Raw genomic sequence first — 24,148 nt, forward strand, 5'->3', positions numbered from 1 at the left:
GAATATTTATACTCCAAAGTACGATCAATCATTTTTTCTTTTCTTTTTCTTCTTTTTGGTTAAAATTTAGAAAACAACAATATCATTAGTTGGTGGTTCCGTAATATGATTTCCCGAATGGAGTAAAAAAGTAATATCCTAAATCATATGCATGATTCACGTGGTTTTGGTGGACCACCGGATCCTCTTAAATCACCTGATATATTTCTTTTTAATGATCAATCATGTCATACAATAATTATATATTGTTTTGATCCCCCGAGCGAGTAGACCATATTACGTCACCATAGTCCATACTCTCTTAACAAACCGATATACGTACTAGACAATCGATAAACTCCGGTTCCTTTACTGACTACTTTAGCTTCTTCTTTTTTTGGGTGAAAGAATAAGAGGGTCGATGCGTCTTCATTAGACTACACGCGTCTTACTGCATGGCACCAAGTATCAAGTGTAACTCAAACCTTTGTTTATCTATGTAGCTATTTATGTATGATTATCAACAATAACAACTAACAAGAACAAATGGCTGAGAGCTTGCAAGAAGAACAAGAAGTGGACGAGAAAATGGTGAGCTTGCAAGCCGAGAGTATCGTCAACACTGTGGCTTTCCCCATGGTTCTCAAAGCCGCCTTGGAGCTTGGCGTCATCGACACAATCGCTGCTGCAAGAACCGGCACATGGCTCTCACCGTCTGAGATAGCAGTTAGTCTCCCAATCAAACCCACTAACCCGGAGGCGCCCATGTTGCTGGACCGGATGCTGCGGTTACTCGCCAGCCACTCCATTTTGAAGTGCGGTATGGTTGAAAGGAAAGAAAATGGTCAAACCGGAAAGATCGAGAGGGTATATGCAGCCGAACCGATTTGCAAGTTTTTCTTGAAAGATAGTGACGGCTCCGCTGGTTCATTCTCGTCTTTGTTCTTTTTACTCCATAGCCAAGTCATTTTGAAGACTTGGTAAGTGCCTCTTCTAGACTTCTACTATTCAAAAATTAAATTCAGTTGTTGATCGTTAATAACATTAAACCAGTTATAAACCAACTAATCAAACCAATTTACGTACACTAATACATGAACTTATCGTAGTAATTGACAAAGTACTTAAAGATTTTTTTTTACATAAAATATTTTCATAGGACCAATCTCAAGGATGTGATACTAGAAGGAAAAGATGCATTCAGCTCTGCCCACGGCATGAAAATTTTCGAATACATTAATTCGGATGGACAATTCGCTGAGCTGTTTAGCCGGGCAATGGTGGAATCGTCCACTTTGGTCATGAACAAAGTTCTAGAGTTTTACAGAGGATTTGAAGATGTTAACACTTTAGTGGATGTAGGAGGAGGAGTTGGCACCATATTGGGTATAATCACTTCGAAGTATCCTCATATCAAGGGTGTTAATTTCGACTTAGCTAAGGTTTTAACTCATGCTCCTTTTTATCCAGGTACAAAACTACTCTATTATGTTTGGTCTTTGGTGTGTGCTAGTCTTATTTAACTAATATATGTACCTCCTAAACCTTAGTACCTGATGACCTTTTGTATTGTTTAATTATACTAATGATATAGGAGTCGAGCATGTCTCCGGAGACATGTTTATAGAAGTTCCAAAGGGAGATGCCATCTTTATGAAAGTAAGTTTACAAATATATTTTGTATTGATGAATTGATTTTATATCTTTCGAAATAAAATGGTTACAACGATTGACAGTGGATACTACATGATTGGCCGGACGAGCATTGTATAAAGATTCTGAAAAATTGTTGGAAGAGTCTACCAGAAAAAGGGAAAGTGATCATCGTAGAGATGATTACACCAATGGAACCAAAGCGTAATGATTTTTCCTGTAACACTGTGTTGGGGATGGATTTGTTGATGTTAACGCAGTGCTCGGGTGGTAAAGAGAGATCTCTATCGCAGTTCGAGAGTTTAGCGTTTGCGTCTGGTTTCCTTCGATGTGAAATCATATGTGGTCATGCTTATTCATTTTCTGTTATCGAATTCCACAATTAAAATGTTTTGGCATTTAATGAGATATGCTAATGATACATTAGTATCAATCGTATCTCATCAAATCAATACTTGTAATTAGCCTATGTTTATAAAGGCAACTGCATATTCTTACCATTAAATAGCTAGGATACATTAGGTTAATCTCTCGAATGTATAAATAGAGGTTCAGCCTCAAGTGGAAATCACACAGAAAACCCTTCACACTTATTGTTTTTTGACATGGTATCAGAGCAATAGCCATATACAAAAAGGCGTTGTTCGATCCTTCTTCTTTCTACCTTCCCAATTCTTTTTCTTGACCTAGTCTTTATCGTTTTTTTTCTTTCACAAGATAAGATTCTCTTATGATGTCTGAAAACACCGATGCGACCAATCAGGCTCAGCCTAGATCTGACACAACACGGAGAACCATCTCCCCATACGACTTGTCTTCCGGCGATAATCCGGGTTGTGTGATCTCTCAACCGGCCTTACGTGGTCCCAACTATGATGAATGGGCCAACAGCATTCGTTTAGCTCTTCGTGCTCGCAAGAAATTTGGGTTTGTTGATGGCAAGATTCCCAATCCCGGTGAAGCTTCAGCTGATTACGAAGACTGGTGTGCTAACAATGCACTGGTTATCTCTTGGATCAAGCTTACGGTCGATCCGGCCTTGCGTTCTAATCTTGCTCATTGTGAAGCCGCTGTTGATCTGTGGGAACATATACGTGTTCGTTACTCTATCAAAAGCGGCCAACGGGTTCAGCGTCTCAAGATGGAGCTCGCTACATGTCGTCAAAAGGGTTTGGCGATTGAAGCCTACTACGGTAAGCTTACGAAATTGTGGTCGTCGCTCAATGATTATCAGCAGGCCAAAACCATGACCGAGGTTCTGAAAGAACGTGAAGAAGACAAGTTACATCAATTCCTTATGGGTCTTGATGAAGCGTCCTTTGGCTCGGTCAAATCAGCGTTGCTATCGCGTGTTCCTTTGCCCACGCTTGATGAGGCTTACAACGCTGTTTCTCAAGATGAAGAGGCTAAAGCCACAAGTCGCATCCTTGACGAGCGCTCCGATGGTGTTAGCTTCGTGGTTCAATCACAACCTCGTTTCAAACAGGGTGGTGATCATTGTAACAAATCCATGGTGTGCTCTACCTGCGGTCGAACTGGTCACATGGCGGAACAATGCTTTTGAAAGATCGGTTATCCTGCTTGGTGGGGGGATCGTTCGAAACCAAAACTGGGGGATTCTTCTCAACAAGGTCTTCTTCCTTCTCCTGCAAGTAACCGCTCTGCACCGGTGGCTCGTGTCAATCAGATGGTTGTGACTCCAGCATCAGCTAACACTGCACTCACCACCTCTGATCGCATCGGTTTTAGCGGCTTAAATGATGCACAATGGCAGTCGTTGGTCACCTTACTTGATGAACGTGATCGCGTTCGTGATCACAACACAAAACTTTCGGGTACGTTGTTTCTCAACTCTTGGATTATTGATACAGGTGCATCAAATCATATGACGGGGTCTTTATCATTCTTGTCTGAGATTCGGTCTATGTCTCCTATGTTGATTAAACTGCCTGATGGTCGATTAACTCAGTCTACACAACACGGCACAGTTTGTCTGGGTCCGCATCTTAGTCTTCAAAACGTTTATTTTGTGGATGGTTTGAAGTGTCATTTGATCTCCGTTTCACAACTAAACCGTGATCGTGCTTGTGTCTTCCAGATAACCGATAAGTTGTGTGTGATTCAGGACCGCACCACGAGGATGCTGATTGGCGCAGCCGAACAACAAGATGGTCTCTATTTCTTCTGTAGTCCGGATAGTGCTGCTTCGTTCCATGTTTCTACTCAGTCCACAGATGTTTGGCACAAGCGTTTGGGGCATCCCTCTTCAGCTGTTCTTGGTCTTTTACCTATTTCTGGTCTTCGTTGTTCTAGTAATAAAGCATGTGACAATTGTATGCAAGCCAAACAAACAAAGGATATGTTTCCCACTAGTTTGAATAAAACAATAGACGTTTTTCAACTTGTGCACTGTGATCTTTGGGGTCCGTATCGAACCACTTCTCACAACGGCTCCAAATATTTTTTAACGATTCTTGATGACTTCTCAAGGGCGGTCTGGACATACTTGTTACCAGATAAAGTTTCTGCTCCTTCTCAACTTCAAAACTTCATAGCCTTAGTTGAACGCCAATTTGATAAACAACTCAAAACCATTCGTAGCGATAATGGAAGTGAGTTCATCTGTCTCAAAAATTACTTCCAGCAAAAGGGTATTATCCATGAGACGTCATGTGTCGGGACTCCGCAACAAAACGGTCGTGTTGAGCGGAAGCACCGCCACATTCTCAACGTTGCCCGTGCACTCCGGTTCCAAGCTTCTCTTCCTATCGAGATGTGGGATAAATGTGTTCTTACAGCTGCCTACTTAATCAATCGTACTCCGTCCAAAGTACTAGCTGGCAAAACACCATTCGAAAAACTTTACAACCGACCTCCTCCTATCACTCATTTGAGGGTCTTCGGTTGTTTATGTTATGTTCATAATCAGAATCATGACGGTGACAAGTTTGCTACACGTAGTAAGCGTTCAATATTTCTTGGCTATCCCTATGGCAAAAAGGGGTGGCGTGTGTACGACTTGGATACCGGAATCATCACCATCTCACGTGATGTTGTCTTCTGTGAAGATATTTTTCCATTTCCGAGTACTGACTCTTGTGTTGAGGATGTGTCTCTCTCTCAAACACCTCTGTTTTTTTACCCTCTTGATGCTGATTCACGACCTCCTCCTCGCGCTCCTGCACCAGCTCCTTCATCTGACAATTATGTCGACGAGACTCCTCTTCCTACTTCACCACCAAATACGGTTGACAGTAATCCTGATCTCTCGCCATCCGTATCCTCTGAGCCTGTGCTTCCTCCTAACGAACCAACACCATCTCCTGCTACCTCTCCTGTTGGTTCCTCTGTTTCGCCTTCGACAGAGTCCTCTGCCTCTGATACTTCTGACAGTGCTACTTCTGTTCAATCAGCCTCTTCTCAGGTTGCCGTCGATGTTCCGCCTATAGAGGAACTTGGAGTTGGGAAACGCCAACGAAAGGTTCCTACCAAACTCGCCGATTATGTTCTTCAAATTACCAATGCTCTTGGAGTCACCAACTTTGATTGCAAATATCCGATTTCTGACTACACAACAACAACCCGATTCTCCGAAAAACATCAAGAGTATGTACTTTATATTACCAACAGCTTTGAACCGCAACACTACTCTCAAGCTGTCTTAGATGAACGCTGGCGTAATGCCGTGCGTACAGAGATTGATGCATTGGAATCTCTTGGTACTTGGACTGTCGAAACACTACCACCTGGTAAGAAGGCTCTCGGTTGCAAATGGGTTTTTAGATTGAAATTTAAGTCTGATGGTACTCTAGAACGATACAAAGCAAGACTCGTGGTCCTTGGCAATAACCAGGTAGAAGGTACTGATTACACCGAAACGTTCGCACCCGTGGTTAAAATAACCACCATTCGTACGCTCCTTGAGGTTGCTGCGGTTAGGGACTGGCCCGTTCATCAAATGGACGTGCACAACGCCTTCTTGCATGGTGACTTAAATGAAGAGGTCTATATGCTCCCACCTCCTGGCTTTCGCACACAGGACAAGTCTCAGGTCTGCCGTTTGCACAAATCTCTCTATGGTTTACGTCAAGCTCCTCGCTGTTGGTTTGCAAAACTTACCACCGCTTTGAAAGAATATGGTTTTGTGCAATCTGTGGCTGACTACTCTCTCTTCTCTTATACTCGTGGCACTCATCGGATCTATGTCCTCATTTATGTGGATGATCTTGTTCTCTCCGCAAGCACTCTATCTCTACTTGAGAAGTTCAAGTCCTATCTCAGCTCATGTTTTCACATGAAGGATCTAGGCGTTTTGAAATATTTCCTTGGCATTGAGGTTGCTCGGAGTCCTGCTGGCTTCTATCTTTGTCAAAGGAAATACGCCCTCGATATCATCACTGAAACAGGTTTACTTGGTGTTAAACCAGTAGACTTTCCCCTTGATCAGAATCACAAGCTCGCACTGCACAAAGGAGAATTGTTATCGGATCCGGGGCGTTATCGTCGTTTAGTTGGTCGCCTCATTTATCTGGGAACGACTCGTCCTGATCTTGCATACTCGATTCATATTCTCACTCAGTTTATGCAAGCACCACGATGTAAACACTTAGATGCGGCTCTACGTGTTGTTCGTTATCTCAAACATAGTCCAGGTCAGGGAATTCTGCTTCGCTCTGATTCCTCTTTGTCTCTTAAAGTTTGGTGCGACTCGGACTGGCAAGGTTGCCCCACGACTCATCGTTCCTTGACTGGTTGGTTCATTCAGCTAGGTGATTCTCCAATTTCTTGGAAGACACGAAAACAAGATGTAGTCTCTCATTCATCGGCTGAGGCAGAGTATCGAGCTATGNCCGAAACGTTCGCACCCGTGGTTAAAATAACCACCATTCGTACGCTCCTTGAGGTTGCTGCGGTTAGGGACTGGCCTGTTCATCAAATGGACGTGCACAACGCCTTCTTGCATGGTGACTTAAATGAAGAGGTCTATATGCTCCCACCTCCTGGCTTTCGCACACAGGACAAGTCTCAGGTCTGCCGTTTGCACAAATCTCTCTATGGTTTACGTCAAGCTCCTCGCTGTTGGTTTGCAAAACTTACCACCGCTTTGAAAGAATATGGTTTTGTGCAATCTGTGGCTGACTACTCTCTCTTCTCTTATACTCGTGGCACTCATCGGATCTATGTCCTCATTTATGTGGATGATCTTGTTCTCTCCGCAAGCACTCTATCTCTACTTGAGAAGTTCAAGTCCTATCTCAGCTCATGTTTTCACATGAAGGATCTAGGCGTTTTGAAATATTTCCTTGGCATTGAGGTTGCTCGGAGTCCTGCTGGCTTCTATCTTTGTCAAAGGAAATACGCCCTCGATATCATCACTGAAACAGGTTTACTTGGTGTTAAACCAGTAGACTTTCCCCTTGATCAGAATCACAAGCTCGCACTGCACAAAGGAGAATTGTTATCGGATCCGGGGCGTTATCGTCGTTTAGTTGGTCGCCTCATTTATCTGGGAACGACTCGTCCTGATCTTGCATACTCGATTCATATTCTCACTCAGTTTATGCAAGCACCACGATGTAAACACTTAGATGCGGCTCTACGTGTTGTTCGTTATCTCAAACATAGTCCAGGTCAGGGAATTCTGCTTCGCTCTGATTCCTCTTTGTCTCTTAAAGTTTGGTGCGACTCGGACTGGCAAGGTTGCCCCACGACTCATCGTTCCTTGACTGGTTGGTTCATTCAGCTAGGTGATTCTCCAATTTCTTGGAAGACACGAAAACAAGATGTAGTCTCTCATTCATCGGCTGAGGCAGAGTATCGAGCTATGTCTCAAACAGTTCGTGAAGTTCTATGGTTAAAGAACCTATTGTGGTCCCTTGGAGTGGAACATTCTGCACCGGTGGTTGTTCACTGTGATAGTATGGCTGCCATTCACCTCGTCGCTAATCCAGTGTTCCATGAGAGAACAAAACACATCGAACGTGAATGCCATTTCATACGAGATGAGATTGTTCGTGGTGTCATCCAAACGAAACATGTTCATACGTCACAACAACTAGCAGACATCATGACCAAAGCACTCGAGAGTAAAGAGTTCGAAGCATTCAAGTCCACGTTAGGCATCAGTGACCTGTACGCTCCAACGTGAGGGGGGGTAATGAGATATGCTAATGATACATTAGTATCAATCGTATCTCATCAAATCAATACTTGTAATTAGCCTATGTTTATAAAGGCAACTGCATATTCTTACCATTAAATAGCTAGGATACATTAGGTTAATCTCTCGAATGTATAAATAGAGGTTCAGCCTCAAGTGGAAATCACACAGAAAACCCTTCACACTTATTGTTTTCTGACAGCATTTACCAAAATCATACAATGATTGGTTTTGTGCATTTACCAAAATCATACAATGATTGGTTTTGGCATTTACCAAAATCATACAATGATTGGTTTTGTGCAAGTGATATTATAAAGGGCTGTGTGTTAACGGAGTGCAATAATAATGGTGATATAAGTATGAAAGAAAGTGTGTTTTGAGATTTTAAGTTTGTAACTGTTTCTATTCTTCTTTTATTCTTTCTTCGTCCCTTAAATTAAAGTTTTTTAGCCCTTTAAAATTAAATTCTTGGATGTTTTTGTTTCACACAATTCAAACAAACCCATCTTCTTCTTCCTCTTAAGATTATGAATCTTTATACAGATTGATTGGCTAGCTTCTCTTCAATGAGCTCAACTCTACTGTAACTTCGGCAAATGGAAGCATCACAAATCCAGTCTTTCAGTCACTTGGTGACAATATCAGAGTGGACCTCGATAGACAGAAAGACGAGCTTGATCAGTTTATAGAATTCCAGGTACTAATTCAATCTGCAAATATTTTGCTTGTATACACCATGTTGTTGAGAATGTACTCTTTCTTGGAACAGGCGGATCAAATGGCGAAAGGTGTGAGAGATATAAAACAGAGACATGTAAAGTCATTTGTCACGCCTTAGAAAAGGATGTGAGCAAGAAGCTTCTAGAGAAAGATCAGGAGATTGAAAGCATGAACAAGAAGAACAGGGAACTCGTGGATAAGATAAAACAAGTTGCAGTGGAAGCTCAGAACTGGCATTACAAAGCAAAGTACAATGAATCTATGGTTAATGCCTTAAAGGTAAATTTGCAACAAGTGATGTCACATGGAAACAACAAAAATGCAGTAAGAGTAATAGCTGATCATCATCAAATGAAAGAAGGGTTTGGGGATAGTGAGATTGATGATGAGGCAGCCTCATACAAACATCCCGGGGATGGCAAGTGCTGAGATGAGATGCAAGTCTTGTAACATAAAAGAGGTTTCGGTCTTGCTCGTGCCGTGTAGACACTTGAGTTTGTGTAAAGACTGTGATGTGTTTACTGGTGTTTGTCCTGTTTGCCAGACTTTGAAAATATCAAGCGTTCAGGTCTTCTTCTCCTGAGTTGTCCTAATACTCTTGGAAAGTTAATGATGGAGAAACATGGACATATTTTGTATATGATGATGATATTGATGATGATGATAATGATGATGATGATGATGATGAGCTCAACATGAAAAATTTGCTTGAGTATCTTTCCTTTTGCCATTAAACCTGTATAACATGATTCTGCTATTTAGTATTAAGGCAGCCGTTTTGAACAAGAGATACTAATTGAGTTCACGTGCAATATATCAAAGTTGTTGATTTAGAGTCATTGTTAGAAGTAATCAAACATGTGTTCGCTGATTTCTTTCTATTTATTTTCTTGATGCGAAACTTCTTTTCCAAGCAAGATCAGTAAAGCGGAGGATAACCAAAATACATAAAAATTAAAAGTCATAATGATCATGTTGTTGTGAAACTAATGTACCAAAACATATATTATTGGTTATACTTGCATATTGCAAACGTTTTCGTTGTAGACTTATCTCGACTATCCGGAAAGATTACCCCATAACTACGTCAGCACTATTGGTACTACGTGCGAAGGCATTGGTTGGGCAACAACCGGCCAAACCGACAGATACTCCGGCAACCTCTCGCTAAGTGGCGTTACCAATCAACCGTGAAGTTGTTCAGAGGAGGGACTGACCTCATTGGTCACAAGGAGGTGCTTCAGCTTCTAACACCTCATGGAATAAACACTGGCTGGAAACAAGCCGAATATAGACTCGCTAGTCTCGATTTCCAGAATCTCGTGTTGGTCCATTTGTACTACGACGGAGACCTTGACCAGAGAGCTCAGGCAGCTGCTGCACACTTTGGCCTTCTAAATAATGTGCACCCAGTGATAGAATTTCAATTTAGACTATAATTACTCAACTCTAGATAATATAGTTTTATATAAGTAGTAGACAATAGGATGTGTTCATCTAGCAGTATAAATGAGTTAACTTAGAAATCTGATATATTCATATTTCACATCTAACTATATCGTTCCAAATTAACTAATTTATTGTACAAGTTTGGTCTACAGTCCAAACTTTCACTTGAATGGAGGAGAAAGTAGATAAACGTATCAAACATATCAAGCAAAATAAATGTGGATCAAGTAGATTTGGCGGAACAAGTCGAATTTAAACAATCTAAGTGGTGAGTAGTAGATAATAGTGGGACGCTTTCAAAATTTCAGAAAGGCTGACTGGGCTAGGTGGTGTGAACCAGATGCAGTCAGCGAAAAGAATTACCAAAACATAAAATGAATGATTTGTTGAACTATACTCATAGATTTTATACTTTTTAGTATGTACGTTTATGTTGTAGTGACAAATTTTTAATTAACTATAATTATTTTCAACTCAGATAATATTATTATAAATAAATAATATATATATATATATATATATATATCTCTTATATACAACGTAAATGTTGTGTGTAATATAAGAGATATTAGGTTGTAGACAATAAATGATCTAAAATCTAAATATATTGAATCTTCACCTCTATAATATCATTCGAGACCAAACTAATTAAGTGTACAAGTTTGGTCTAAACTCAGAAAATCTTAGTTCATTTAAATGAAAAATGAACCAAAAATAATTAAGCTCTGATTGAAGAAAATGGATCAAACGGTTCAAGTTAAAAAAATGTGAATCAAGTGGATATGCCGGAGCAAGTGTGGTTCAAATGGATATACAGTAAAATCTCTATAAATTAGTAAGGTCGGGACCATGAACTTTTATTAATTTATAGAGGTTTTAATTTATCGATAAATTAATATTTTATTAATTTATGAAGAGATTTTTTATTTTTATAATTTTTATAATTTAGTATTACAAAATAAGATACTTTTGTTATCATTCACATTTTTAAAGAATTTTCTTAATTAATAATTTAGCTATCATAATAGGATAAATGTCAATTGTTTACTAGATTATCTAGGTAAAATATATAAATTTAGAAGTTTAGAGTTTTGAAAAAATTGCCACTACTATCCTTCATGGTAATAATGAAGTCTAAGAAGATATTGCGATACTTTTAGAACCAATTACTTGTAAAAAAATAATTATCGCATCTAGGTTTCTCTATAATATTTGTATACAATTTGAAAGATAACAATAAAAAAAGATTAGAGATGAGCTCCAACAAGAATGCAAATTCAAGAATAGGCAAACAACAATAGAATCATATTTCACTATATACATCTATATATAATTTATTTGATTATTAATTTATGATATTGATGGGACCATATTTTTACACTGGATTTCCAAAAAAATTATTATCTTATTATTTTATTGAAATATATAATTTTTTACACTGGTCCAACTCGGGACCGGAAAGAATTTATTAATTTATAGCGAGTATTAATTTATAGATGTTCTACTGTAGATGTCCAAATTATTTGTGTTTAATAGTGAAAGCAGATCAAATAATACAAATCAAATATTTATAATTAAATATTCTAAGATAAATTATTTTACATAATACTAAATCATTTATATTTATGCAATTTTAAAAATTAATAAAAATATTTGTCAGTTCCCTCCTAATAAATTTGCTTTGTGGGTTTTACTTGGAAAAGCCGGGCGGGAACCTTAGCCGCTGCAATTAATTAGTTCCCTCCTAATAAATATTTGAACCACACTTACATCGCTTGTGCTTGGTGTTGTTGGTCTTGTTTGGACATCTTTGAATGCAAGTAATATCCGTGCAATACTATTACTGAATTCACTCCATAGATGACAATTCGATACTACTAATCTAGGAGAATCCAACTTTGAGTAAGTACTTTGTGATTGGTTTTTTAGTGTCGGCCATTTCGGTTAAGTTACCAAGGATTAGGAGAGCCTCTATGCTTTGCAGCATTTGGTCCATTTGCTACTACTGCTTTTTATTTACTTCTTGGTAGCTCAAAGGTATATCTAAATATCATTTTAAGCCTCATTAATATCTGTTTCCATGACTTGTTGTTAATAACTTAAACTGGTTAAAATGGATTTTAAGCCTCATTGCGTCTTACGCTTTCTTTCTTCTTTTATTCCTCCTCTTCCGACAACAATTCTACAACGTTTTTTTAAGTAAGGGGATAAGAAATTTCATATTCTAATCTTATATCTGGCAATCGAATAATCAAAATCTTGATTTTTGATTACACCAAATAATACTATTAAACTGCTCAATTTCGATACGTGAAAGCTTTAGGATCCATAAAGATTTAAGTCGCTCTGAGTTTGATTATTACAAGATGTTTCAAGATACACACAACCAACGATTATTATTGAACATTTTAGTTAAGAGACGACATTATTACTTTGTTATTACAGAGCACACAATGAGAAGGGAGAGTAGTTCACTTCAGATGCTAGACTTGAGATCCTCTGAGTGAACTAGAGGCTTCCAAGACTCGTTTCGAGGAAGAAACGTATCCTGCAAAATCCAATCACACACACAAAGTGACAAAACTCACGAATTCAAACTTCGAAATCAAGAAATTTTCGAATAGATTTTTAAAATTTTTATACCGAAACGTAGGAGCAGGAAGGGATGACGGAAATGGAGTGAGAGGAGGCGTGTTCGAAAGCGGCGACGCAGAGATGAGAAGCTAAACCTAATCCTCGTTTGGTTGAAGGAACGTAGGTATGGACCAGATCCATCACTTTACCATTGTTTCTCATCTTGTACTCTATGTAAGCTTCGTGATCCTCCGTCTCGAATCGCCGTCTCCCTTCGTTCCACACTATCTTCGGTGTCTCCGTCGCCATCTTCGCCGCCGTGTTCGTCATATGTTATGTCAGAAACCGTAAATAAATCTGAAATCGAAGGAGCGAATATTAACTGTTTTTTTTAATCTGATTCTTCCCATTGTTTGTTTGGGCCTTTTAATGGGCCTAAATTTGGGTTGATAGTCGGCACACGTAACCCACCCAATGCTATAAATATCTCATTGTCGTCGACCTCCTCCTAAACCCCACGAGTTCGTTGTTCGTTGGTCTTTCTAAAGTCTTAAACCCCCCATCACTGTTAATTCTATAAGGATAAGTTATGAACAAATCACAAGTCGACATGGAGAACGCCAACGAGGGTAAGCAAAATCAATCCATGTGTTTCAGTTTTTTTGCTTTCAGCAAGTTTGTGTCCGTAATTAACCTAACTGATTGTTTTGCTGGTGGTGAATAACATATAGATTGCCCTGGTCCCCAATCAGAAACTGCTGGATTGTCAGATTCTTGCGCCCTAATCAGCAAGTATGTGCCACTGCTCCTAAGGGACCTGACCCAGGTAAAACAACCCACATGCATGCACCCTTGTCCTTGTGACAATTACTTGTAACACAAAATTGTATGATATATGCTAACGTCTGTGTTATGTTTTGTTTGTTTTCTTAATTTAGATTTGGTTGCTATAGCTGAAAGAATGGAAACTGTGAAGCATAAGTTCTGGTATGCTCTTGCAAAGGAGGGGTTGGTAAGAGCACTTTCTCAGCTCAGCTTTCGTATGCCCTGGCAGGCATGGACTATCAAGTAGGCCTCATGGATACAGATATATGCGGGCCAAGCATCCCTAAAATGTTAGGCCTTGAAGTGCATGACTTTCACCAGAGCAACTTTGGATGGTCTCCTGCTTATGTGGATGAAAACCTCGCTGTCATGTCCATAGGTCTCATATCTGATGAGCCTGCCATCTTGAGAGGTCCACGCAAGAACGCTCTCATCAAAAATTTTATAAAAGACGTTTACTGGGGAGAGCTCGATTTCCTTGTCGTTGATACCCCACCAGGAACCTCTGACGAAAACATCACCACCATCCAGAGCCTTGTACATACGGGGATCGACGGTGCTATCATTGTCACCACCCCTCAGGAAGTCTCCATGATTGATGTCAGAAAAGGAGTCAACTTTCTTGCAAAACTTGGTGTCCCTGTCCTAGGAGTGGTAGAGAACATGAGTGGTTTATCTCAACGGTTGACGGATTTCAAATTCATGAAGCTGGCAACTGATACCGGCTCCTCCATCGACGTGACTCAAGACATGATCTCTTGCATAAGAGATAATGCTCCAGAGCTTCTCGATGTTTTGGCTTGCAGCCAAGTGTTTGACAGCAGCGCAGGCGGTGCAGAGAGAATGTGTCAGGAAATGGGAGTGCCGTTTCTTGGGAAAGTTCCTTTGGATCCACAGCTTTGCAGAGCAGCTGAACAAGGCAAGTCATGTTTTGAGGATAACAAGTGTTCTGTTAGCGCACCCGCCCTTAAGAGCATCATACACAAAGTCGTTGCTTCAATAAAGATGAAGGAAGACCTTAGTGGACAAGGAGAAGAAACCCCCTAAATCCTTCGGTTGGATTTGTTGTGCATATACTATGATTTCGAATTTTTCCCCCTATACAATGATTTGGTGGGGAGATTTCTTTGATATATAACTAAATTATTCTATAATATAATAATACAAAAAGTTCAATGCAACTTGCAAAAAACCGTACATTACAAAGCAAAACTCTCAATCTCTCATGGTGCATAACTTAACAAACGACATGTCAATAAATAAAACAACAATTCTAGTTTTGAACTAAGCCACCACTCTTCTCATGCTATTGAGCTCACAAGGGAGTTACGTGAGCAGTCTCGTCCAAGAAGAGGCACCCGAATACATAATTGAAGAAATCTCCGCCTTTAACAATGCCTTTTCCATCCATGGTCTCCATGTCGTATTTGCAAGCCCGCATGCAATCAGGACAATATGTAACCTGCGTACCATAAACAATCATTAATAAGAGAACTTGCAATTTCTCAAGAGTTTGTTCTGAAGCAAACAATTATATGTCAGGTATTAGTAGTGACAAACCTCCAAGATTTTTGGCTCGAATGAGCTATCGAGCATTACATCTACTCCGTAAATGGCTCTGGATTTGGGGGATTGCATCTCTGGATGCGTGAGAGCTGCCGCCTCAAACACTTCCCGTATCACTTGCCTCACCTTCTCATGGATATTCATCCATTTAACTATTGAGAGTTGAATTGTGTTATTGATATAATGAAGTACAGAAAGATATATATAAATGAAGGAAATCCAAATGCCGTGTATATATATACCGTTATGTTCTTGTTCAAATTCTCTCACAAACTCTGCTGTGGGTTTGTGATTCAACTTCCGACCACCATAGTTCTGCAAACGCATAAGAGAAAAGACATCGGAAAACAAACGTGAGTTCTTGTTATATACTGTATTGCAATCTTTATCAGAATTGAATTATTATGTAAAAAGAATGTTCTTAAGACATATACCATGACAGTGAAGTGAGTTTCATATTCAAAGAAACTGTGCTTGTCCAATGAATATGGGTTGTTAGACAACCTAACCTGAAATCAAACAAATAGGAATGGCCCACATGGTGTTTATTCAAAATGAGTGAAATATCCTTCAATTGGCTGTGATGAAGAGAAATAACATATGCATTACCCAAAAAATCTCTGTTAGGTAGATCTCCAACGGGTCAATACTCCGCACTAGGACAACATATCGCAGATCAAACTTCTTCCCCTTGAATAAAGCAGGGTGCTCTATGTACTTCTGGCAGATCTTGGGACCAGTTTCCATCATGCGGATGATAGCAGATAAATTATCTGTTATACTTGTGTCGATTGTCCGTGCCATGTTCCATGGTTTCAAGATCCACAAATTGTTCATCTGATCACGTTTACGGACATAATAGTCCCCAATAAACTGGGACAACTGAGTTTCAAGATTATAAGTAGGCTGTAACCATTTTCGAGATCCATAACCCTGTACAGCAAGACATAGAGATTTCATTCACATGTTACTAATGTTGCTATGATAATCTAAGGGCATAGTTTGCTGAATTTACCATTTGAATAGTCTCTGCAAGATGATGCTTCATAACAAGACACGCCTCAAAGGGAAACTGATTTATGTATTGGTCATCTGTTATTCCCACCTCTTTTCTAAGCTCCTCATCAACCTGTACACTCGTCCATAATATGTGTGCATCTTTTGGTTCATTTGCTGCAAGCAGGCGACACAACTCAGAAACACACAAAGAAAAACCCTGATTCGTCTAATGCATGAAACAGCTTTTCTAATGTTAAACTGAATTTACTCCACTATCTATAAAACAAAAGATATTTAAAAAGTTGGGACAGTTGTGGTAAGTTAAAGTTGCATTGTTTATGCATCCAATAAGGAGTTGCTAAATGAGAACTAATGATATATTATGAAAACTGGATCAATCTCTTACTGATCACAAATTCTGGGCGTGTCAAAAATTCTTCAACTTGAGGTAGATCCGTGTATACCAGTAAAGGAGACCCATCACTATGCCGTATGCTTCGGGAAATTGAAGGTTTGGAAGGTAATGAATCAAAAGCTTTAGCCTGCAGTTTTTGTTGGTATTTCTCATATTCCTAGGAAATCAATAACAGAGAATCTGTTAATTAACAAAAATCTTGGAAGGAAATGAGAGAACAGGAAGTCTGTTAATGAAGAGAAAGCTAAAGTGGACACCGAGGAAGTACATGAATAAAATAGTTCTCAGGAGTTTCAAACCAGGCCGTGAGCCTGGCAGACCGCTGTTCGTCCTCTCCAATACCAGATAGAAAATCACGAGTGCACTCATCACCTTTTTGAAGACTTTTTATAGGCCACATTACCGAATAGCTGGAACATAGAAAACCAAATAAACATAAGCATATCCGAGACATAAAAAGTAGCATTGTCGAAAATATTTGCATACATGACATGACATGTAAGCCCTGATCAAGAAGCCCATGTCAATCCACATTACACTTGTAAACGATACCACATAATATGTGTTTACAGCACACATGATATGAACTCAAGAAGTATATGGAGCAGTGCAGGAAAAAATTCTACCTCACAGCAGACTCTAGTTTCCCAGAAGGCATGAAAAGGAAAGGAGCCACTTTGAAATTCGGTTCATCGCTATGCCTCAAAGCTGAACCCAATTCATCCATCACATACCTGCAAAAGTGATATCATTGCGCAACTCACACTCATCAACATCCAAAAACTAAGTGCCTAAGAACTACATAATAAACTCTTACTTTTAACCTTTTAAGATGTAGACTGTAGACTAGCATCAAATGTTCATTCCCAAAAATAAAAAGCACACATAAAGAGACCTTTCCCAATCATACAAATGGGATAAGGGGTGAGAATACACTTCAAAAGTGAAAATGGTCATTCTGATAATCTTATATATAAAGAATGGTAAATCCTACAGCTTTCAGTGATTGGACTAGAATGTCACAAATATCACTAGATAAATCTTGCTTTAAATTCCAACCCGTATTTTGTAATTTATATATTTGAATGAAAAATGTTTTGATACTTTAAATGGTAAATGCAACCAGCCGTTTATTATATCAAACAAATCCACTGCACTAATTTTAATATAGCAAACAAAGAGAAAAAGTGCATACCACAAAGAACTTTCATCAAGCTTTTCCTCATCCGCAAGGCGATAATTCATCGCATACAACCACATTGCACCGAGAACACGGTCTACAAGAGTATCCTCAGGATTTGGCTCAGGAATGCGTGGCTGGAGCATTGCATATATGACAAGCTTTCCATTTTCAAGTATTTTAGCTGTATCAACGCCATTTAACAAAGAAAGTTTTGACAGAGCTTCAAGAATCTCTAGAGCATTGTCTCCAAGAGGTCCAGGTATGTCAACCTACAAACAAGAAGTAGCATGTGAGCACATCTCTGCATAAATATACTTTAGTTAACATTGTATGATAACCTCAATTTGTATCTGAATACGTAAGGAAAACTTGCAACAATTACTTCTAAGGAAGACAGCGAAGGGAAGAGCTGCAAGACTTCAAATAGTTCTCCAACCGAATTCTGATCCAATGGGTTTCCACGGATATTTAAATGTGATAGTTTTGGCATCTCGTGCACATGAAATGCCTGAAAATGAAGAAAGTAATAAAGGCAGTCAAATCAGATACTTAAATATCTAGAGGTCTATAAGATGCAAAATGGAGACATATATGTTCATTGTTTATTCAGTCAATAAACTGCCTCTCTAAAGAAAGTAAGGGGAAAAAACTGGCCTTATTGACAGATTGTGTATTGACCGGTTTGAAAGGTCAAGTGAGGTGACATTGCACAAGGGTTGGTCTTGCTGAACACAACCAGGATTATCCTTCCCAAAAATATCTCCACAGAAACCAAGTGCCCATAACCCATAATTAGGGGTAAAACACGAGTTGTAGATTTCAAGACTCGGACAGCCTTGCAGTATTTCGTCAGCCATCTGACGTTCACTGAAAAGCAAATTCTATACATGAGAAATCAATTTTATCCCCACACATCCGTATATTTAGTAAATGCATGTTTACCTCTTCTGCAGAACAGGGTTGTCATTCAGCCACAAAGCCTTCAGATTCTTAAACTTCGTAACCTCTTGTATAACCACATCCCCACTCTCGATTTTGTTCCCGATAAGACTAAGCGCCACTAAATCCTACCAAAACATTCACAGCAACAAATTGAAGAAGCTTTAGAATCTAAAAGAATTCACGCATAATATATACTTTCAAGTTGTCTATGCAAGTCTACAAAAACACATCTGAGCTAAAGTCCAGCATATATGTATTGAAGGAAATAGAAGAAAGATCTGAAGACCTGAAATTGACTAGGCAAATGCAGGGAGAGCAATGAGTCATCAACAATTCCAAGACCCTCCAACTCCAACCATCTTAGAGAGTCATATCCTTCATCCGCTGCATAACGTACTTCATTGTCTATAATCTGATGAACAGAGAGTTCCTCAGCCACTTCTTCTTCTTCTCCAGCCTCTACATCAATGTCAACACTCATCAAAGAAGCCATCCTCTCAGCCAATCCCGGAACTTCCTTAAGCTGAAGTAAACAAAAGAACTCTAATTAGACTCTCAGAACTCTAATTTCAACAAACTAGTTTCGGAATTGTGTAAAGAGAGAGAGAGAGTGGCGTTAGTTACCTGCTTACAGGCATCCGGAAGGCGAAAAGTCCAGGCGTGATCGACAAGGAAGACGTCAGAATCTTTAGGCATAGAATCGGAAGTGAGGAGAAGCTTCCGTCGCCTATCATCATCGGAGGATTCGATTTGAAAGTAAGCGCCGCCGTCTAAAGTATCGGAAGCAAGCTTCTGGAAAAGGCGTGGGTAAAGCTTCGGCGGCAAACCCGAAGCCGCCAATAGTATCCCATGTACCTTTACGAAATCGTCGAAGCTCTCGATTTTGCTCATTCTCCTCTCTGCTCTCTGAGGGTTTTTAGCTGCGTTCGGCGACAGAAACAACAAGAAGAAGTGGGAGTGTGTGTAATAGGGTTAATTTTCAAAAGCAGTTTTTTAAAACCAAAAAAAAATGAAAGAAAAAAGGTCCTACCGGGAGTCGAACCCAGGTCGCTGGATTCAAAGTCCAGAGTGCTAACCACTACACCATAGAACCTCGGATGGTTCTTTGTAGCAAGTTAACTTATTTATGAAATTAGCTCCACAGAATGAAAATAAAAGAAAAAGAGGAACAAAAGAAATTAGGAAAGTTTGACAAAAAAAAAAAAAAATTAGGAAAAAGAAAAAAGGAAACTTTGTAACTTTTAATCGTGACCGCTGAAATATTAGATGATGATCATATCTAAACCGTCAATTGATTTGATAGCTCTTCTATAAATAATTCGACCCCTCTCGTCTGGAAACCTAAAAATCAATTTTGAGACTTGTAAGGATGGTTCACAAATTTCCAAGGGGATTGTCTCCGTTCTACGTTAGAATCTATCAGGTCGTTGATGATCCTACGACGGATTCAATCATCTCGTGGAGCAAAAGCTACGACAGTTTCATCATCTGGAACGTGAGAGAGTTTCGCAGAAAGATTATGCCGACATGTGTTGAATTTGGTAGAAGCTTCTCATGGTTTCTCTCCAAGCTTCGTTCTTATGGCTTTAAAAGAGTTAACGGGGCTGGTCAGTTGGAGTTTGGAAACGAGTACTTTGTCGCAGATCAACCGGGGCTTTTGAAGTATATGATGAACGAAGCTTTGACGGCTAAACGTAAAGCAAAGATGGCTAAAGCCAAAGCCAGGAGAGATCGAGTTCAAGTAGAGGGTCTCTTCAAACACTTACAAATTTGATCATTATAATAACTTCTTGTATAAGTTTGCTTTAGTAGTAGTAATGAATAATCATGCTTTGTAATATATAACTGTTTTTTTCTTTAATGTTTTGATCTATGTATTGCCATTACGTATATTCGGATCTCCTGGGGCATGTATGTAAGCCCTTTATCTTTTGTATGCTAGTCTTTGATCTTACTCTCTTTTACCTGTGTTGGTGGATTCTTTCTTTATAGTCTTTACATGGTTCTCTGAACTCTGATTCATAACAACATGACATAGAAACTTTACTAGAACAACTTTTTAGAAAATTGATTAGAAACATTATCCCCTGCATACACTAGAGATCTACTTTAAGGATTCAAAATCTAGAAAAGGAACAAAGTGGTGTTAAAACCATTCAAAACGGATCCTTTAACCCCTAAGAGATAGTCTCACTGCCTACTGCCAAAGATATGCTAAATCGCTAGATGTATCCCATCTTTACTTCTTGTGAATACTGTTGCAAATCCATTGCGATTCTTCTCAGAACTGCCTCGGTTTGATGAAACTGGCACTGAAACAACAGCAGCAGCGGAAGAAGAGGAAGATGATGTTCCGTTACTTGGTTTGATGGACTCTGGACGATTTCTCGTCAGGAAAGTTTCGTTCTTGTGAACCTTCCAGCTCTCTGAGTTGCTGCTGCTGCTGCATACACCGTTTGCAGCCATTGGAATACTCGGTGTATCGGTTAAGAAATCTTCAAGTGTTGCAAGAGACTGCAGCTGTTTCCCTAATGAAGCTATTGTTTTCTGACAATTCGCAAGTTTCCCTGCAGCTGTTTCTATGTCTTCCTACACAATATATAATCAAGTTTTAGTGGAAGAAAAGGATTGTGATGAAAACACATAGCCAAAGTTTGGAGACAGACCTGTTTGATCTTGGGTTCTATATTTTCACTCTTGATGGCGTTCTCTTGATGGAGAGAGACGACCTCTTCTTCAAGAACCTCACATTTTCTTCTAAGCTCATCTGAAGCAAACCTCTCCTTTCTCATGTCTTCTTCCAATGAATCAATCTTCGCGGCTTTAATATTTACCTCTGCCTCCATGGCGATGATTTGAGATTCAACTTCTGCTTTTAGTTCGTTAACAAGTTTCATCTCCGTTTGTATATCCTCCAGCTTCGTCTCAATTTCTTGCAGACAAACTTGAGATTCTTTATACTTATCTTTGATTATGTCAAAAGATATTTGCAACTCAGCTTTCTCAGCCTCCATCTTCTCCAACTTATCATACAGCTCCGTTTTATCACAAGCAATAGCTTCAAGCTCAAATCTCAATGTGCCCTCCACTTCTTTGTTACATTTAACTTCAGTTTGGAGCTCATCTTTCTCTGCTTCCAACTTCTCTAACTTCTCTTCAAGTTGCTTAATTCGGCAAGTCAATACTTCTATTTCAGCAGCAAACGAGTTCTCTAAGTGAGCAACAGCCTCTTCTCTGTTATGTTTAACTTCACTTTCGAGCTCATTTTTCTCCGCTTCTAACTTCTTCACTTTCTCTTCAAGTTCCTTAGTTCGAGAAGTCAATACTTCAATTTCAGCAGCCAACGAGTTCTCTAACCGAACAACAGCCTCTTCTGTCACTGACTCAGGTCCACTTTTACCGTTCTCATCTGGTGTCTCGGGCAATGCTACAAGACGTTCCATCTCAAGAAAATCTCCCATGAGATCAAGTTCAATGGAAGAGGAAGTTCCCTGAAGGCTTCTCTTTTCAATCAATGTGGATGATGCCCATGAATCAGAGCAACTTACATCCATTCTCTCCCCTCCATCAGAATGACTATCTATAGATCGATGATCGTTAAACGAAGCTGATGATTTAGCCAACATACGAAGCTTCCTGCACTCAGCCTCGAGTTTTGCCACTTTCCTAATGCTATCTAACTGCTGCTTGCTTGCGGTTTCAGCTGCCTGGGTGCTTAAATCCCTCTCAATGGTTCTGATCTCTAGCTCTTCGCATCGTGCAAGAAGCTCATGTCTCAGCACCACGTTTTCTTTCGCCACGGATTCCGCCATTTGGCTAAGCTCCTCAGCCTTGGTAGCAGCTTCAAGAATCTGGTTCTCAAGGCTGGTTTTAGAGGTCTGCAACTCCTTGGTTCGCTCGTTCACAGCTTCTTGAATCATGTGCTCTTGTTCATCTCTTGATTGCCTTAACTGTCTAACACACTCCTTTAAAGCTCCATCAAGATGGCTTACTCTATCTTCCAACACTCTAGTCTTATCATCAGCAGTCTCAAGCTTCTCCTTCAACTCAACCACTTCATTCTCAGCTTTCTCCCACCCTTCACAATAGCATATTTTCACAAAGATTAAAATAAAAGAACTCACAGAATCATAACCAAAATGCAAAAGAAAAGAAATGTTTACCAGCGACAGCTTCTTCAGCGACTTTGACATGTTGCTTCACCAGATCATCTTTAGCACTTACATTAGCAAGAGCAGCTGAAAGTTTCTCAGTCAAAGTCCTTATGCTATCTTTCAAATCCTCATTTTCAGTCTCTTCTTCCAACGAAACCGTTGATGATTGTATCTCATCATCATGAGACTCCATTGTACTCTCAGGCTTGATAAAAACATCAGTCATCACAATAATCTTTTAGATACAAAAGAACATAACATTAAGAAAAGAAATAAAGAGAACCAAGTTCCGTGCTTATTATCTTACATGAATTTGAGAATCCTTCTCAGATAGTGAAGACAGTGACTCTGATTCACCAAAGCTTATCTCAGATGATTCTCTCTTCCGTTTCTCCATTTCTAGTTCCCAAGACCACAACAATAGTATATTGAATCAGCACATAACAACACTAGCTAGTCTCAGGATCTGAAAGAGAGAGAGAGAGAGAGAGAGAGAGCAGAGACATTGGATTCTTTAAAAAATGCTGAAAGTTACATAAACAAACAAAGTCAAAGAAGAAGAACAAAAACTTAAAGATGAAGAAAACTGAGACCAATCACCAAACATGCAAGATAAGAGAAAAATCTTGAATAACCCCAATCATTTAACACACACTAAAGTATTAGAAACTGATTTTGTCTTTATTGTACCAAATGTGCGTTTGTTGGTTCCAGATGTCCGTTTCCATAATCAAAAAAACAAACAAAAAACAACGGTGAAGAAAGCTACAAGACAAAAGTAAGTATGACAGCTCAAAACTTTAAAATTTGAAACTCAAATGCTTCATTCATTTACCAAAAAATGGAACAATGAGTTTGAAATCTACCAAATCAAATAGATACGACAGGTAATAATACAACAGTGTTGAGTAAGTAAAGTCTTAATCTTCAAACAAACAAACCTCCAATAAACAAGGTTGAGAGGTAAAACACAAAAAAAAAAATCCAAACTTTGGTACATTTGAGAAACACAAAGTTGGTTCCTTTAAGGAGAGATGAAGAAGTACGAACAGAGGAAGAGAATATTATGAATTTTAAATACCTTTTTTGTCTGATATCTGAAGAACTTTGAGATCCGAAAATGCCCCAATGGAAAACAAAATAAAAAAAGAATCAGCGATTAAACAAACAAAAGACGAAAGCTTTCTGCTTCTTCTTCTTCTTCTACTGTGTCTGGAAACACTATTACGATTAATAACAGCGACAAGACAGAGAGAGAGAGAGAGAGAGAGAGAGGGATAGAGAATTCTCTTTATCTTGTTTTTTTGCTATTTTTAATTTTCTAATTTTTTCTTTTTAAAAACTATTTTTTTTTCTTTAATTCAAAAGATAGAAAGAGAGAGAGAGAGCATGTGATATTCTGTATGTGGAGCTGTGAACTCAAACATTTAAAACTTTTCAGCTTTTATTTTTATATTCGAATTTCTATTATAATACTAGTAAAAATGTAAAGAATTAGTAGTAAATTTGAATTGTTGTTGACATTA

The 24,148-nt window shown here is 39.0% G+C and overlaps 5 protein-coding genes, 1 non-coding gene and 2 pseudogenes across 8 annotated transcripts; 4 read left to right on the forward strand and 4 right to left on the reverse strand.

The window, feature by feature from the left end:
* Positions 263-2,225, forward strand: LOC104713420 (indole glucosinolate O-methyltransferase 4-like). The gene is made up of 4 exons (XM_010430529.1): positions 263-959; positions 1,139-1,449; positions 1,574-1,638; positions 1,716-2,225. Exons 1-4 carry the CDS (start codon positions 526-528, stop codon positions 2,016-2,018), a joined length of 1,113 nt encoding a protein of 370 aa, XP_010428831.1. The 5' UTR covers positions 263-525; the 3' UTR covers positions 2,019-2,225.
* On the forward strand, positions 8,081-9,169 carry LOC104715871 (annotated as a pseudogene).
* Positions 12,248-12,912, reverse strand: LOC104713424 (acetyltransferase At1g77540-like). The gene is made up of 2 exons (XM_010430531.2): positions 12,608-12,912; positions 12,248-12,512 (listed from the first exon to the last, which is right to left on the reverse strand). The coding sequence occupies exons 1-2, from the start codon at positions 12,866-12,868 to the stop codon at positions 12,441-12,443; spliced, it is 333 nt and encodes a 110-aa protein (XP_010428833.1). The 5' UTR covers positions 12,869-12,912; the 3' UTR covers positions 12,248-12,440.
* LOC104715872 lies at positions 12,997-14,410 on the forward strand (annotated as a pseudogene).
* LOC104713425 (tubulin--tyrosine ligase-like protein 12) lies at positions 14,490-19,414 on the reverse strand. The gene is made up of 15 exons (XM_010430532.2): positions 19,093-19,414; positions 18,755-18,991; positions 18,469-18,593; positions 18,177-18,393; positions 17,909-18,034; positions 17,539-17,795; positions 16,970-17,077; positions 16,612-16,753; positions 16,335-16,500; positions 15,945-16,102; positions 15,539-15,862; positions 15,364-15,438; positions 15,172-15,244; positions 14,924-15,081; positions 14,490-14,825 (listed from the first exon to the last, which is right to left on the reverse strand). Exons 1-15 carry the CDS (start codon positions 19,357-19,359, stop codon positions 14,679-14,681), a joined length of 2,580 nt encoding a protein of 859 aa, XP_010428834.1. The 5' UTR covers positions 19,360-19,414; the 3' UTR covers positions 14,490-14,678.
* Positions 19,490-19,561, reverse strand: TRNAQ-UUG. Its single transcript has one exon. It is a non-coding gene; the product is annotated as a tRNA-Gln (tRNA).
* Positions 19,838-20,242, forward strand: LOC104713426 (heat stress transcription factor A-4a-like). The gene has a single exon (XM_010430533.2). The coding sequence runs from the start codon at positions 19,838-19,840 to the stop codon at positions 20,240-20,242; it is 405 nt and encodes a 134-aa protein (XP_010428835.1).
* On the reverse strand, positions 20,511-23,891 carry LOC104713427 (filament-like plant protein 1). 3 transcript variants are annotated; one of them, XM_010430537.2, is made up of 5 exons: positions 23,704-23,891; positions 22,930-23,021; positions 22,632-22,827; positions 21,135-22,546; positions 20,511-21,057 (listed from the first exon to the last, which is right to left on the reverse strand). In XM_010430537.2, the coding sequence occupies exons 2-5, from the start codon at positions 23,017-23,019 to the stop codon at positions 20,683-20,685; spliced, it is 2,073 nt and encodes a 690-aa protein (XP_010428839.1). In that variant the 5' UTR covers positions 23,020-23,021; positions 23,704-23,891; the 3' UTR covers positions 20,511-20,682. The 3 variants fall into 3 exon arrangements, with proteins under 3 accessions (XP_010428839.1, XP_010428838.1, XP_010428840.1); XM_010430536.2 differs by having other exon boundaries at positions 22,930-23,088; XM_010430538.2 differs by lacking the exon at positions 23,704-23,891 and having other exon boundaries at positions 20,964-21,053; positions 22,930-23,488.

Source organism: Camelina sativa, chromosome 9 (assembly GCF_000633955.1).
Source record: "Camelina sativa cultivar DH55 chromosome 9, Cs, whole genome shotgun sequence".
In the NCBI taxonomy this organism is placed as follows: Eukaryota; Viridiplantae; Streptophyta; class Magnoliopsida; order Brassicales; family Brassicaceae; genus Camelina; species Camelina sativa.

What these genes read in the sequence shown, in the direction of transcription:
- LOC104713425 (XM_010430532.2), bottom strand. Translation starts at nt 19,359, where the DNA reads ATGAGCAAAATCGAGAGCTTCGACGATTTCGTAAAGGTACATGGGATA. An exon ending in TTCCGGATGCCTGTAAGCAG is followed by an intron (nt 18,992 to 19,092) that starts GTAACTAACGCC and finishes TGTTTACTTCAG; the next exon opens with CTTAAGGAAGTTCCGGGATT. An exon ending in ACCTAACAGAGATTTTTTGG is followed by an intron (nt 15,439 to 15,538) that starts GTAATGCATATG and finishes GTTTGATTTCAG; the next exon opens with GTTAGGTTGTCTAACAACCC.
- LOC104713427 (XM_010430537.2), bottom strand. Translation starts at nt 23,019, where the DNA reads ATGGAGAAACGGAAGAGAGAATCATCTGAGATAAGCTTTGGTGAATCA. An exon ending in AGAAGGATTCTCAAATTCAT is followed by an intron (nt 22,828 to 22,929) that starts GTAAGATAATAA and finishes GTTTTTATCAAG; the next exon opens with CCTGAGAGTACAATGGAGTC. An exon ending in TAGAACCCAAGATCAAACAG is followed by an intron (nt 21,058 to 21,134) that starts GTCTGTCTCCAA and finishes TATATTGTGTAG; the next exon opens with GAAGACATAGAAACAGCTGC.
- LOC104713424 (XM_010430531.2), bottom strand. Translation starts at nt 12,868, where the DNA reads ATGACGAACACGGCGGCGAAGATGGCGACGGAGACACCGAAGATAGTG. An exon ending in CTTCCTGCTCCTACGTTTCG is followed by an intron (nt 12,513 to 12,607) that starts GTATAAAAATTT and finishes TGGATTTTGCAG; the next exon opens with GATACGTTTCTTCCTCGAAA.
- LOC104713420 (XM_010430529.1), top strand. Translation starts at nt 526, where the DNA reads ATGGCTGAGAGCTTGCAAGAAGAACAAGAAGTGGACGAGAAAATGGTG. An exon ending in CAAGTCATTTTGAAGACTTG is followed by an intron (nt 960 to 1,138) that starts GTAAGTGCCTCT and finishes ATATTTTCATAG; the next exon opens with GACCAATCTCAAGGATGTGA. An exon ending in TCATGCTCCTTTTTATCCAG is followed by an intron (nt 1,450 to 1,573) that starts GTACAAAACTAC and finishes CTAATGATATAG; the next exon opens with GAGTCGAGCATGTCTCCGGA.
- LOC104713426 (XM_010430533.2), top strand. Translation starts at nt 19,838, where the DNA reads ATGGTTCACAAATTTCCAAGGGGATTGTCTCCGTTCTACGTTAGAATC.